Source organism: Chanos chanos, chromosome 2 (assembly GCF_902362185.1).
Source record: "Chanos chanos chromosome 2, fChaCha1.1, whole genome shotgun sequence".
NCBI classification, from domain to species: domain Eukaryota; kingdom Metazoa; phylum Chordata; class Actinopteri; order Gonorynchiformes; family Chanidae; genus Chanos; species Chanos chanos.
This window is the reverse complement of record NC_044496.1, coordinates 20,306,749-20,321,836: the sequence shown is the minus strand read 5'-3', so window position 1 is coordinate 20,321,836 and position 15,088 is coordinate 20,306,749. Positions and strand designations below refer to the sequence as shown.

Here is a 15,088-nt window from a genome sequence, read left to right as displayed (position 1 = left end):
TGTTGGCAGGAGCCTGTAAGTTTTCCATACTTTGTTTAAGCTTGCTGTAGCTCAGATGCTACAAGTCAGTTTCTGCCCTATCTTGGTCTGTGATGGTAGCCCTCTCCTGGCCCTGTCACAGTGTGTGTGTGTGTGTGTATGTGTGTGTGCGCGCGCGTGCGTGCGTGTGTGTATGTATGTGTGTGTGTAAGGTACATTCCCTCCATTGACTCTCACCCTCTCTGAGCTGTGTGTGTGAAGCATCTGGGTGAGTTCTGTGGACTTGAGCATGTGAATGATCTGCTGAATGTCTCCCTTTTGAAGGACAGGAGTCATGATCTCACATATTGGACCACTCCCCTCCTCTGGACCCACAATCTGTGACAAGAGAAATGGCCAGCACAGGGTTCAGGAACTTCACAGTTCACAGTTAAAACACACAAACTTACTCCATATCAAAGCTTTAATTTACAACCTTAATAATGTGAAGTGCTACAATTCCATCTGAGAAATTATTTGATAGAAATACTATTGATTCAGCACATTTTTAATATAGAAGAATCCTTATGAAAACAGTACCCATGAGTATTAAAATATATTTTGAATGAGTTGCAAAACAGGGCATCAATCTTAGCATGAAGGGAAGTGGTCTGAGTTACCATCTGTGCCTCCTGCATTTCATGGTACAAGGAGGGGTGGTTTGCCGTGTTCCTTCTCCTAACTGGACTGTGAGGACTGACAGGGTATTTGTCGAGCCTGCCAAATGGAGGATATCTGAAATTTGGACTAAACCCAGTACATTATTGTTTAATTATATATAACTGTATACCTAACTATTTTATTTAATTACTTATTTAATGTTTTAACATGCGGTAGGTGTCAAATTTGCAAAAACTGGTATCATCAGTTATGACACTGTATAACAGAAGCTGAAACTGAGCAGGGAGAACAAAAGACAACAGCAGATATTTACCTCAAGAGTGTTTGTTGCGAGTGCTCCTGCAGCCTCAGAAGCTCCGACTGTAGTCTCTTTGGTAGAAACACAGGAGAATAAAGAAAGAATACACAAAAGAATACACAAAGAATAAAGAAGTTATATTATCATTTGATATTCAAATTACCCTCATGTAATTTTGTGCACAATGCTTCACAGTTGTATTCAATGAATAAAAGGTTGAGTTGGAGAAAATACCTCAATAGTTTTGTGGTTCTCGACGTGAAAATCTTTCAGCTTCCCTATTAGCATATTTTTCTTTAACACAGAAAAAAAAATCAGCTGTATGCAGCAAAATAAAATGTACATTTTTTGTGATCTTCGGGTGATTACTTCGGTTCTGCACATTCTAAACATGTTACACCTTAGGTGAATCTAGTCCCACAAATGCTTGCATGCTCACCTTGCTAATTTCTTCATCTCTCACAGCCAACAGCAACTGAATTTCTTCCAGTTCTCCCTGTCAGTAGTAAAGATTTTGATTAGCGCAACTCCTTTAAAGTAAAAATTATTGATAGAGAAGTAGTTTTCTCACCCTCAAGTCAGCATTAGTCCTACTCAGTTTGTTCACCCTGTGATCAGAACAGTTCCGCTCAAGTGTGAGTTTTTCATTCTGCAAGTCAGAGAAAAACGTCTAAAGTAAGACCTGGTCTAAAAATTTTGTTAGAAAGAAATGAAAAATGACTGTTATCTATTTACCTTTTCTTCAGCAAGCCTTATACGGGCTTTTAAGCGTTCGTTTTCCTTCATCTAAAAGGAGGGGGAAAGCACTGTTCTTACTCATTAATATAAACTTCAGTCTTGAATGTCTTATCCAAACAAATATGCCAGAAACCTGAGTGAAATTAGAAGAGCTGACTGATGTGTATGCATTTGCCGGGACAATGGAACTCTCCAAGACCAAAACCAATTACGGAGGGGAGTCAACAAGATTTCTTTACAAACTGATTGGTATCACCTTTCAAACATTTTCTCAGTTCTTGGTTCCATAAAGGCATTGTTCTGGCATGTGTATTACTTTCGTGCCATTTAAGTAAATGTATCTTAGGAATTCATGATTTGTGCCATTCATAAAGTTTATATTCATTAAGCCTGCCTTGACGATTAATGTCATGTCAATAGATTAAGTCTCACTTTGTGACATATTATATCTTTTGGAGTTGGTTCATACCAAGGTGCAGCTGTAAGTCTGGGTTCTGGTGGCTCTGTCTTGGCTCTCACGAAGGGCTTGTCTGGTCTCATCCAGCTCCTCAGTTAGAGACTGAATTCTCACTGCTGACACCTGGGCACTATTGTCATCAGCCAACGTGTACATTCAATAGCTCTTTCACTTTGTACTTGAATGCAGTTACTAATGACATTATTAAATATGCTAACAATTAAGAAAGTAAATTTAATTTAAAATTGCAAACTGAAAAAACATAGTTGGATTAGTGTTAAGTGTGTTATCTAAGACTGCAGGTCTACTCTCAATGCAAAGGATGAAAGAAGGGAGAGGCCTTTTCCTTAAGAAGAACCTACTTGAACGCTATTTTTTCCGAAACTGAACTGAATACCATCAAGTTTGAAAGAATGTAACACTGATATTGTAAAATGTTTTATCAGATGATGAAAATAAAGCAAAACGGTTTTGCCTTTACAAAATATCACACTTGGCAGAAACCCAAAAATAAGCATACAACAATTCCTTGAAGAAAACCTGTTGGCCACTGCTAGAAAACTGTAACTATGGGTGAGACTCATATTTCAGAATAACAAGAACTGAAAGCACTTAAGCAGAGTCACACTGGGATGCTTAAGGGACAAACCGTACATTTTCACAAAGCACTGTAGCCAAATATGTCAAGTGATCCACGGGACATGCTAAGCTGTGACTGCATGGTTAGTACCTGGCAACAGTACCTGGCAAGCTTGGTCTGTAACTCTGAGACCTCCATGGTCAGCTGAAGGTTGGTGTCCTCACACTGAGACACCGTCTTTAAGAGGTTACTATTCTGCCTCTTGAGTTTTCGTTGTGCATGTTTCAACTCAGCAACCAAGCTCAGCAGATCACTAGATTCACTGAAACTGAACAAAAAGACATAGTGAAAAATGTAATAAAACAGTCTGGTACACTGATAGGTAGCGCGGTGTGCAGGAACAGTAGTGTTATATGTTAGTGCACACAAGCATATGAAGGTATGAGAAGACACATTTCTGAAGTAATGAAATAACTGACCAATGACATCCATCCTCCTCTGAAAGTGTGATTTCATTTACAGGACCACTATTCCCAATTCCTACAACAAGAAAGGCTGAGTTAAATGCAAGATATTTGAAACACTTTTACCATCTGCTCCCCTGAGACAACACTTTACCATTTTTTGGTACTTTGCACGAGTCTGATCCAGGAGTCTGATAGGTCTCCTCTGCTATTCTGCAAGACATGAGTGATATTTCTGGTAATCTGTTTGTGAATGCAAAAGTGTTTCATGGTTCTGCTCTGTTCGTGATAATAAGTGAATGAAGATAACACTATAAATCTAATTGTAGTATTGGTTACATGCTGACATTTTTATTCTGAAGATCCTGAAGTGTGGCAAGACAGGCAAAGTAGATTTCAAATGCAAGTTTTGTAACTGTATGCAAAACATGCTACAATATTTCAACTTGTTTTTAGATCTCTCACCCATCCTGACTGCACTGGGTGATCCACTCCTTCATTGTGCTGTGAAACGTGTCCCTGCACACAGGAGGGTCCTGGTTCTCTGGATCCAGCATGTTTTGCAGGACAGTCAGCTTGTCCTGACTGGAGTTCTGTCCTGTCATAGCCCGCAGGTACTGCACGACAGTGGAGGCAAGCACCTCTCCTGTTGGAAGGATCAGGATCACTATTACAATAACTATTACAATCAGGAGGATCACTATTACAATCAGGAGACACTATTACAATCCACTGGTTCTACAAATGGAACAGAAAACTCTACCTCTGCCTGTTATATCACATGCTTCAAAAGTAATATTTAGAAGCTCCTCTTCAGAAAATCCATTTGAGTCAACATGATCACCATAGTCCTTTAGGTCACAGCTGTCAGATCTGTAGGCTGAAATAATGAGATATGCTTTGATGTAAAAGAGGAACTAGATTAATAGTACTAGCGATTTAAAAGAATCGCAACTGACACATGTAGAGCTGTGATTTTACTTTAAAAGTTTTAGAGAAGCCTTACTTGCATTTTCAGTGATGTCGAGCATCTGGTTAGATTCAGTGGAACAGATCCCAGAATCAATGGACAAACTTGGAGCTCCACATTCATGGCTGTCCGTATGCTGTAGCTTGGGTAACAGAGTGGGACAGATGGGCTTACAGTTCTCTGGTTTCCCCCTTTGTAGATTATGAACATCTTGATGAAAACTTTGATCTCTGTTCACAGAGTTGCTGGAGGCCATAGCTTGAGTCATAAGACAAGAAGAAAGAAAAAATAAGCAGTTTAATCCCATTCAGTCCACCAAAAATAAATTTAAAAAATGCCTATTCACAGAGTAACAGCAAAGAATGAAGTTAGAAGACCGTAGCGATGATTCCATCCTGACTGGCCATTGAAAGCATTGATGAAAGGCCCCAAATTTTTTTAATTATGATGCTGATGCTGAGAGGCGAAAAAGTAGTCAACGGTTTCACACAATTGTACACCAATCTCAGAGGCAGATAGCACATTTTCAATTCAAACATGAGGACTGCCAGCCAAACAACATCTCTGGTAGTAATGACTGATATTTATAAATGCCTTGATTCAGAGTTTCGTAACATAATAATAGTAAAAAAAATGGTTCACTCCATTGTAGACCAAAGGTTAAGTATCAAATGTGGGAGAAATTGAAAAAGCTTCTTACCTCTCACTGATGCATTATTGCCTCCATAAATCTCTAAAGATGTTAAATGCAGAGCAATACATAAAAATGGGTCTGTGCTCAATTTTACAAGGCATCTGGTAATTTCTTTTAGATGCTTTGGGTAGTTGTGTAATTAGGAAGCACATCCTGCTGGTGTCAGTTCTTTGCCCAGTTCAAATCAGAAACCCTCAAGCTGATCTTGAGAGAGCCTTTGCCTGTTTTGATACACTGCCACACATCAAAACCAGCTGACATGCCCCCCCTCCATTCACTGCGTGTGTGCTCTGAACAAGACAATATTGTTGTACTGGACCATTTTAATTAACATTCTGTAGTTTTCCATATCAAATGATTCATGGCAATCTGTTTAACAGGCCTACCCCATTATTCCTCCTCCTTTCCTTTCTAAAGCCATTACAAGCTTCACTGAATGATCACCAACTACAATTCAAGAGGAAGACGCCACACATCAGATAGTCCTAATATAATAAACAATTACTATAAATAAACCAATTGTCTACAAGCCTCCTATGGAATTATAGCTTGTGTGTCTTCATTGCATTACTAGCTGAAATAATATGCCTGTTCTTCTAATGTTCTGTAACGGCAAATACACTGAATAATAAAACAAGAATAAGAATAAGAATAATTACAAATATCGGGGGAAAGCTTTTCAAATTAATCATAAATTCTTTTTGTCCTCTGTTCAGCTTCAGAAACCTCGTATTTTATTATAGCCATGCACCCAAGCACTCTTCCTGACAAAGTCAGACTGCAAAATTTTACATTAGGTATGAACAAGTCTGGAGTTTCAGAAATGGAGTTTAGAAATGTCCCGACTAATCTTATTCCACTGACTTGTGCATTAATACATCCTGAAACATCAGGAGATTTATATTCCGAACATCATTGAATTCATGTCTTCAATGCGTGTCAGTCGGTAGTTGAGTGCCACAGGACAGTTTTATTAAGGATCGTATTACAGCTTGATAAATTGTTCTCTTTTCCTCATCACGTAGGCTACAAGAAATGAGTTGTATTGAAGCGGGAAAACGGCTCGTCAGTCTATAATTCGCAAACAAGCGCCCCATACGACTTGAAATACACGTCAAAATTTAATGAATTTGAAAGTTTCTCCTCCATTCCCTCTACTTATGTTTGGAACTTTTATTTTGACGACCTACGATCCCTGACCTGGAAGTTGAACACTTTGTTGTCCTCACATTCACCAGGTTGGTTGTGTGAGAGACCTGGTAAAAATACTTTAGTCTGGACAAATATCGTGACTTATATAGACAATATGTCTCGAGGATCCATTGAGATTCCTCTTCGGGACACTGACGAGGTAAGGGAAATCGAGTTGGCTGTTAATATGACAGTTAACGGATTACTTTGGTAGCTTGTTAGCTAGCTATAACTGACTACGGAGATTGCTAACCTTTAACGCGCGAGCTGGGATAAGTTAACAGCCATGTAGCTTGTGAATCAGTTATGGAGGCATAATTGTTGCACAGCAAGGATATTATATTCAGCAATAGCTAAAGTCTACTTTTTATGGGCCAACTTTTGTACGGATTTTGCAGATATCCAGTTCGCAAAGTAGCTAGTCAACATAGTTTGATGTTTCTGGTCAAGCCATCGAACCACATTTGATATCATACATCAGAGTACGTGTACTTTCACACATGAGGGATTGTAAGTGCAATGCATTTCTCAGTTTAGAATTGCAACTCGAGGTACATAAGGTTTAGACAGCATAATTGCTCTCTGTATAACGACCATTGTACTTCTTACGCAATGACATCTAACCGCCGATCCATACTAAAGTTTTGGTGCTGATTTTTCCTCCCATTACCGTTGTTTTCAGACCGCAAATTTTACGTTTTTGAAATCTGCTTTTTCAGGTGATTGAGCTTGATTTTGACCAGCTCCCTGAAGGAGATGAAGTCATCAGTATTCTGAAACAGGAGCACACACAGTTGCACATATGGATTGCACTGGCTGTAAGTTGCACACTGGGGAGATGTATTCTTTTGCTAGAAAGAAGTGGTACCTCTTTAACATAGGGGTCCTCAGGAATATAATATATATGATATCTATCACTGTTACTACATATCTGTTACTAACTTGTGGTTACCTCCTTGTCAGTTGGAGTATTACAAGCAAGGAAAGACGGAGGACTTTGTCAAGCTGCTGGAGGCGGCCCGCATAGATGGAAATCTCGATTATAGAGATCATGAGAAGGATCAGATGACCTGTCTGGACACCTTAGCTGCCTATTATGTTCAGCAAGCCCGCAAAGAGAAGAATAAAGATGCCAAAAAGGACCTTATCAACCAGTCCACTCTTCTCTACACAATGGCTGACAAGATCATCATGTATGATCAGGTGAGAGACATGAGTCACTGTCGGGCTCACAGTCCCTAATTAACCCCAAAGACCTCATCCTTCAAAATGCATCACAGAAGTGACTGTGTGATCTCCTGTGCAGCAAACTCTGGAAAATAATAATGTTTTTGTTTTTGCATCAGAACCACTTACTGGGAAGAGCTTGCTTTTGTCTGCTGGAAGGAGATAAGATGGATCAGGCAGATGCACAGTTCCACTTTGTTTTGAACCAGTCAACAAACAACATCCCGGCGCTCCTGGGTATCTGAAACTAGAGCTAAAATTCTGGCCTCAAATCTATCATGTCCTCACGATGATTCGAACAAGATAGAGCATACAGCCATGGAATATAAATATTACATTTTGTTTTTCATAGGTAAGGCTTGCATCTCCTTCAATAAGAAAGATTACAGAGGAGCCCTGGCCTATTACAAAAAGGCCCTTCGCACAAACCCTGGCTGTCCAGGTGAGTGTATTTGATTGGACGACATAGACAAATGTAACCCCGGTGTCTGTAGACTTATCTGTCGTCTTTTGTTTTGTGTTTAGCCGAGGTAAGGCTAGGAATGGGCCACTGCTTTGTCAAGCTCAACAAGCTGGAGAAAGCTCGACTTGCCTTCAGCCGTGCCCTGGAGCTGAACTCAAAGTGTGTCGGGGCACTGGTGGGTTTGGCTGTGCTAGAGCTCAACAATAAAGAAGCTGACTCCATCAAGAACGGAGTGCAGCTGCTCTCCAGGGCTTACACCATTGACCCTAGCAATCCTATGGTGCTTAACCATCTAGCCAATCACTTTTTCTTCAAAAAGGTAATGCAGAAAACACCTTCAGCAGAGTAACTGTCAGATGTCATGAACATTGCTCTGGATTTCACCTGACTCTATTTTTTCAGGACTACAGCAAAGTGCAGCATCTGGCCCTGCATGCTTTCCACAACACAGAAGTAGAAGCTATGCAAGCTGAGAGCTGCTATCAGTTAGCTCGCTCCTTTCACGTTCAGGTGAGAACAAAGCTCCCAGTCTTCACAAGGGAAGAAATTCACAGTTATCATATAAATGTTAAAATCCTGCCCATTTTTGTCTTGTAGGAGGATTATGACCAAGCCTTTCAGTACTACTACCAGGCCACTCAGTTCGCATCCTCTACCTTTGTGTTGCCCTTTTTCGGCCTGGGTCAGATGTATGTGTACCGCAGAGACAAAGAAAACGCTGCACAGTGCTTTGAGAAGGTCTTGAAGGCTTACCCTAACAACTATGAAACTATGAAAATTCTTGGATCCCTTTACGCCACATCAGATGACCAGGAGAAAAGAGATATTGCCAAAGTATGTCTTTGTGGCCTATGTTTGCATGAAACATCAGCGTTGAACATAGACATGTAGTAATGAAACAACATTTTCCCCAATATTTCTGAAGGGCCATCTTAAAAAAGTCACCGAGCAATATCCTGATGATGTGGAAGCTTGGATTGAACTTGCTCAGATACTGGAGCAGACAGACATCCAGGTAACCTTGACGTTTCACCTGCTGCTTCAGACATTACTTTGCCAATGTGCACTTTTTCCTCTTTTTTCACTCTCTGCGTTTCTTTTTTTTTTTTCGTCTCAGGGCGCTCTGTCTGCGTATGGCACCGCCACTCGTATCCTGCAGGAGAAGGTTCAGGCAGACGTCCCTCCTGAGATCCTCAACAATTTAGGAGCATTACACTTCAGACTGGGAAACCTTGGAGAAGCCAAAGTAAGGAGAGAAGCTATACATATTAAATGCAAAAGTGATGTCTGTTTCAGAGGGATCTGTGACTTTCACTTGGATACAAGCTGAAGTAGCTGTAGATTTGTTCTTAGACATGAGACTGTTATTGGGGTTCTGCGCCGTAAATTTACTGTGCAACAAGTGGTCTTCTAGTAATAGTAATAAGGTAGAATTTCAAAAAGCTGATTTAAATCAATTTTGTCTTTGTCAGTTGAATTTTTATCAGTTTTTTCATGAATTGCTAGGACTAAACTCCTAAGGGAAATTGTTCTGACTGTTTTTGTAGAAATACTTCCTGGCTTCCCTGGAGAGAGCTAAAGCTGAGGGTGAACATGATGAGCATTACTACAACGCCATCTCTGTCACCACCTCCTACAACCTGGCCCGCCTCTATGAGGCCATGTGTGAGTTTCACGAGGCAGAGAAGCTCTACAAGAACATCCTGAGAGAACATCCCAACTACGTAGACTGTACGCAAACCCTTCATACCTTCATATCATTTCTTCTGTGGACATGCTGTTCTGTCCTCATGGTCTTAATGAGCCTTCCTATAATTTCTCACAGGTTACCTTCGTCTTGGAGCAATGGCACGTGACAAAGGGAATTTCTATGAAGCTTCAGACTGGTTCAAAGAAGCTCTTCAGATCAACCAGGTCACTGTTTTTAATATGGCCTTGATCATTTTCCACATATTACCCTTTTCGTTCCTCATTGGTCATTTTCATGTGCTTTATATCCTTTATAGGATCACCCAGATGCCTGGTCCCTTATTGGAAACCTTCACTTGGCCAAGCAAGAGTGGGGTCCGGGGCAGAAGAAGTTTGAGCGCATCTTGAAACAGCCTTCTACTCAGAATGATACCTATTCTATGCTTGCACTTGGGAATGTGTGGCTTCAGACCCTACACCAGCCTACCAGGGACAGAGAGAAGGTGTGTATTTCAGTCGCATTTAGTCTGTTTATCACAGAAAAGGTCAGCACTAGGAGAGGCCTCACTGCTGTGTCTTTGTTTGTTGTAGGAAAAGCGACATCAGGATCGAGCACTGGCAATATACAAACAAGTCTTGAGGAATGATGCCAAGAACCTCTATGCTGCCAATGGCATTGGTATGTGAGCCTTGTTCTCATGTCAGTTTTTACTCTCTATATGAACCATCATATTCTCTTAATAGTTACGTAATGTTTACTGTGAATGTGTTTTTGTCCTGGTTAAGGGGCTGTTTTGGCTCATAAGGGATATTTCCGTGAAGCCCGCGATGTGTTTGCCCAAGTCCGAGAGGCTACTGCAGACATCAGTGATGTGTGGCTTAATTTGGCACATATCTATGTGGAGCAGAAACAATACATCAGTGCTGTTCAGATGGTGAGGGGGGTTGTTGGGGGTTGGTGGTGGTGGTGGTAAGCGCGGGGGGGTGGGGGGCCTCTTCCTCTTGACATCCTCTTGACCTGTTTTTTGTGCATCCTCAGTATGAAAACTGCTTGAAAAAATTCTACAAGCATCAGAACACGGAAGTTTTGCTCTACCTCGCTCGTGCACTCTTCAAATGTGGCAAACTGCAGGAATGTAAACAGACCTTACTGAAGGTATGCTATTGATGGGCCATTAGACCGTGGATGATATGGGAATATGTGGTTATTTATAATATGATATGGGCTGGTGCTATGCTTTTTACGTTTGTATGTCATTTGTACCTGTGTCTTGACTGTCTGTGTGTAGGCGCGACACGTTGCTCCCAGTGACACAGTGTTGATGTTTAATGTGGCACTGGTGCTACAGAGACTGGCCACACTCGTCTTGAAGGATGAGAAGAGCAACCTGAAAGCTGTGCTGAGTGCGGTGAAGGAGCTTGAGTTGGCTCACAGGTGGGTGATTTTTAGCACCTTCAGGCTCACCTCTTTTTTTTTCTTTTTTTTTTCCCCCAAGCCCGGAGCTCTCCCTTCAGTCCCAAATTTCATCTTCATCCTCAAACTTCTTACCTCCTCTCTGGTCTCATTCCTACAGGTACTTCAGCTACCTCAGCAAGGCAGGAGACAAAATGAGGTTTGATCTTGCACTTGCTGCCTCAGAAGCCAGGTGAGTTCATTTGAAAACATAGGCCGGATCAGACTCGTTCAGTGTGAAAGAAAAGACAGGAATTTCATCTTTGCATATATGGTACTCCTCCAGGCAGTGCTCTGATTTGCTCAGCCAAGCCCAGTACCACGTGGCCCGTGCCCGCAAACAGGACGAGGAGGAGAAGGAGCTCCGTGCCAAACAGGAGCAAGAGAGAGACTTGCTACGACAACAGATGCTCAAAGAACAGGAGGAGAGGAAGAGCAAGGAGGCAGAGGAGCAGAGGAAGCTGCTCGAGCAAAGAGCCCAGTTTGTAGAGAAGACCAAGAATCTCCTGACCTTTGTAGACAGCATGAAAGAGACTCAAAAGGAGAAGAGGAAAGGTGGTGGAGGTGGGCGGGTGAGTGGGTTGCGGATCTGTTTTCTCTTGGATCTGTTTCTGTTTGAAATAGAGGTAAAGAGGTTAGCATGCAGTGTGTAGGAAATGAAACATTGCATTTTCCTTGTCAGCGGAAGAAAGGAGGCGACTATGACGACTTTGTCAATGATGACTCTGATGAGGAGCTGCCTGTCAAGAAGAAGAAGAAGAAGAAGGGGGGTAGTGGTAGTGAACAGGAGGAAGAAGGTGAAGATGGAGAAAAGAAACCCCGTAAGAAAAGGAGAAGGTAAAACTTATGGGATGTCATGGTCTACTCTTATTACAGTCAAGTCTAGTAATTTGAGACAGGGTAGAGAAGGAAAGCTTTGTGATTGTAGTTTGACATTGTTTTTTCCAGACCTGTCAAAGGAGGAGATAGTGATGATGAGGAAGGGGGTTCAAGACCCAAGAAAAATCGCAAACCCAAAGAGCGCAAGTTTGAAAAGGTTTCGTCTTAATCTGAATGCCTAAATAGCTGTTTTTAATATTTTTTCTTTGCTCTTTTGTGTGTTTTTATGAAACCACCAGTCACTCATGATGAATTTTCTCTTTAGCCGAAGCCTGAGCGTATGCCGCCATCTCTCAAAGGAAAGATTAAATCCAAAGCCATCATTTCATCTTCTGAGTCCTCGTCAGATGAGGATGGCCTAAAAATTGCTGAGGACAGGTCAGAAGTAACTCGTTGTGGTTTGTCACTTAAATGTTACAAGGGGAAAGATTTTTTTTAACAAGTAAAAAAAAAAAAAAATAGGAAACCCTATACTACTTAACATCTGTCAACAACTCTTTTTGTACCCAGAAACCCCAGAGACAGTGGCTCAGGATCCGATGATGCCGCTGGCCACAGGAAGCGCATTGCATCCGACAGTGAATCTGACGAGGAACGCAACCGCACAGGCAGCGAGGCCGGTAGCCCCCGGCGTTCTGGAAACTCTGACGAGGATGAGTCGGGCAGTGAGCGGGCGGTGAAGAGAAGGAGAGTTCAGAGGCAGTCCGACTCGGAGCAGTCAGATAACGAGAGCAAGAGGAGCCGTTCAGAAGGATCAGAAGATGAGTCCCAGCCTGGATCTCCTGCTGCAGCCTCCGAGCGAGGCTCGGAGAATGAGGGCTCTCCACAGCGCTCCGATAACGAGTCCGAACCGGAGGGCTCCAACAACGAGGCCTCCAACAACGAGGCCTCCAACCGTGGTTCAGATGACGACAGCGACTAGTGACCGAAGCTGTTTGAAAAGAATGAAATGTAATATGTAATTTTGTCATGAACAAATAGTTAGGCTCCGAAAATGGCAACTATCTTTGTTCTTTTGTAGCTATCTTGTCTCTTTTTTTTCCTTTTTGGACACCTTTTTAAGACAGTAATAAGATTACTGATGCATTGAAGTCTTTATTTGCTTGTGGTGATGTTGATTTGGGATGTATTTGCAGGGAAGAGGAAGGGTATGTTTTAATAAGTAAAATGAACCTCTTGAAATGAACCTCTGCTCCTTTGTTATGTGTTTATTATTTCAGAAAATTTAATTGCTATTTAGTTCAGAAAGATTTAAGTGGTTGAACAGTTGGTCAAAGTATACACTTTACCTGGACTGCAAATTTCCTTTTGAATAAACAACTCAACTTTGACATAAAGGTGAAAGAATGATTGTGGTGTTTTGCGTATATTTTGCACCAGTTTGTGTTGCTGGTGATCTCAGTGTGCACTGAAATCCATCCATATTTATACTAAGTTATAGGATTGTCACGCTCTTATTCATTTTAATTCGAGTTTAGAAACTTTCTGGAATGCATAGGTATTAATTTCAAATTGTAACTAGAATAACACGTTCCCGTTTGGTTGCGAGTAAATAGTTTGCCCACTGTTTTTCTGTGAAAGCATAACCTTTATGGTTCGGTGTGTAGAGACAGAAAAATCTGACCAGTATCCCAGCAAGCCATGGTGAAATAATGTGTCTTTTTTCGTTAGAACTGTATCAATCCACCAAAAATAGCATAGAATAGTTCCATCCCTACATGTTGTTTGATGTGTCTACTCTAGGATCCTTATTGGTTTCAGTTAGACATAGCGTTGTTCTTGCCCATCTGCATAACTCGTTGCCACAGTAGCACAGCTGACAGTTATGTGCTGTTAAAATTACAAGAGAGGCCTTCAGCATCATGCTGTGTTTTTTTGTGGCTGTGGTTTGGGCAGTTTTTCGTAATCCCAGTCATGGAACTCAATTACACTGGCTTTTTGTGTGTCTTTGCGGTTTTGCTTAAACACACTGGACTACAGTCATTCTTAAGCGAAGCTCTTTCATAACAGCAGTGTTGGTGATGAAGATGGAAAATAATACCTGGGACTGGAGCCGAGAAGCATAAGGTTCAATACTGAAGCTTCACTGAAAAGAATTGTCCTATGTTTTAGCCCAGGACTAATGGATTTTTTCAGTTTATCTTTTTTTTTTTTTAACTCGTTTAAGTTGCTGAAAATTTGACAGTTGAGTTGGAGATCATCCAATGTTCTGTCACTGTTCAGCTGATCCTGTCAACAAGACTACAGAAACTGTTATTCACAGTAAACCACCTTTCTATTTTGGATCTGCAAATTTTACCTCATCTGTTTTTTGTAGATCTGTGCAGATTGTCATCAGTGAGTTCAAGTCTACCATGGTAATTTTCTCACTAGTGATTTGTTAATATACTCTTTGCACCTATTGGAAGTTTGGTTTCATTTTTTAGTTTTAAGTCTCTGGTTTAAGTCCCTGCGATGGACTGGCGACTTGTCCAGGGTGTTTCCCCGCCTTTCGCCTTATGAGTGCTGGGATAGGCTCCAGTACTCTCCACGACCCTAACTAGGATAAGCGGCTTAGACAACGAGTGAATGAGTGAGTGGTTTAAGTCCCTGTTGCTGGATTGAATATAAATGTTAAATGAGAATGATTATGACTTAAAGGGCCACTCAGCCAGATTTGATTAATGCAGTTAATTTTAAGCAAATGATTGATTTAAAATACTTGCATGGGAGTGCATCTCTAGCACCTCAGGCTCAGACTTAAATTGTCACATGTCCATGCCAGTCCTGCTTTGGCAACAGCTAAACCTCTGCTGAATCCTCCATTAGCACATTCTTTAGGGAAAATAATGCTTGAATGGAATGAAAATACTTAACTGAAAATAAATTCCAGCAGCCCTCTTGCCATAACTGTGCAGTTTATGAATGCCAGTAAATTTGTGTAATTCTAACCATAGAGAACATAATTTGTATTATTTAGTCTCCCTTCTTGAATGTGAACTGTTTTAAGTAGGACTTTATAATTGTGGCTTAGTGGGCTGCTGACTTCTCTTGAAAACACCTGGAGCTCCTTCCCTGTTTACTGTTGAAAAGACGAGTATAGGGGAGTGAGGTGACAACTCTCTATGCTGGACAACAGGATGTCCAGGTTAGAATCTCAGTCTACACAGCATCTCAGGCAGGGCCAAACCATTCTCTTCTGAGCACATTTACCAGCTTTGGGTAATCACTGTTCATTCTTTATCGACAATCAGGCCACATTGAGTAGCAAGTAGTGATATTTGGAGATCAATGCAAAAATGTTTACAGCTGTACACAGACATAAATGAAAACCAAAACACAGTACACTCAACCTTTAACTCAGGTG

The 15,088-nt window shown here is 41.2% G+C and overlaps 1 protein-coding gene across 2 annotated transcripts; it reads left to right on the top strand.

The window, feature by feature from the left end:
- Nucleotides 1-6,082: 6,082 nt before the first annotated feature.
- ctr9 (CTR9 component of Paf1/RNA polymerase II complex) lies at nucleotides 6,083-13,042 on the top strand. 2 transcript variants are annotated; one of them, XM_030766461.1, is made up of 23 exons: nucleotides 6,083-6,191; nucleotides 6,751-6,849; nucleotides 6,995-7,234; nucleotides 7,378-7,495; nucleotides 7,611-7,700; nucleotides 7,784-8,040; nucleotides 8,124-8,231; nucleotides 8,319-8,555; nucleotides 8,647-8,736; nucleotides 8,839-8,967; nucleotides 9,269-9,452; nucleotides 9,547-9,635; nucleotides 9,728-9,913; nucleotides 10,002-10,089; nucleotides 10,197-10,345; nucleotides 10,450-10,566; nucleotides 10,700-10,845; nucleotides 10,985-11,056; nucleotides 11,150-11,435; nucleotides 11,546-11,700; nucleotides 11,812-11,899; nucleotides 12,014-12,120; nucleotides 12,253-13,042. In XM_030766461.1, the coding sequence occupies exons 1-23, from the start codon at nucleotides 6,147-6,149 to the stop codon at nucleotides 12,662-12,664; spliced, it is 3,492 nt and encodes a 1,163-aa protein (XP_030622321.1). In that variant the 5' UTR covers nucleotides 6,083-6,146; the 3' UTR covers nucleotides 12,665-13,042. The 2 variants fall into 2 exon arrangements, with proteins under 2 accessions (XP_030622321.1, XP_030622319.1); XM_030766459.1 differs by having other exon boundaries at nucleotides 12,008-12,120.
- The last annotated feature ends 2,046 nt before the right edge of the window (nucleotides 13,043-15,088 follow it).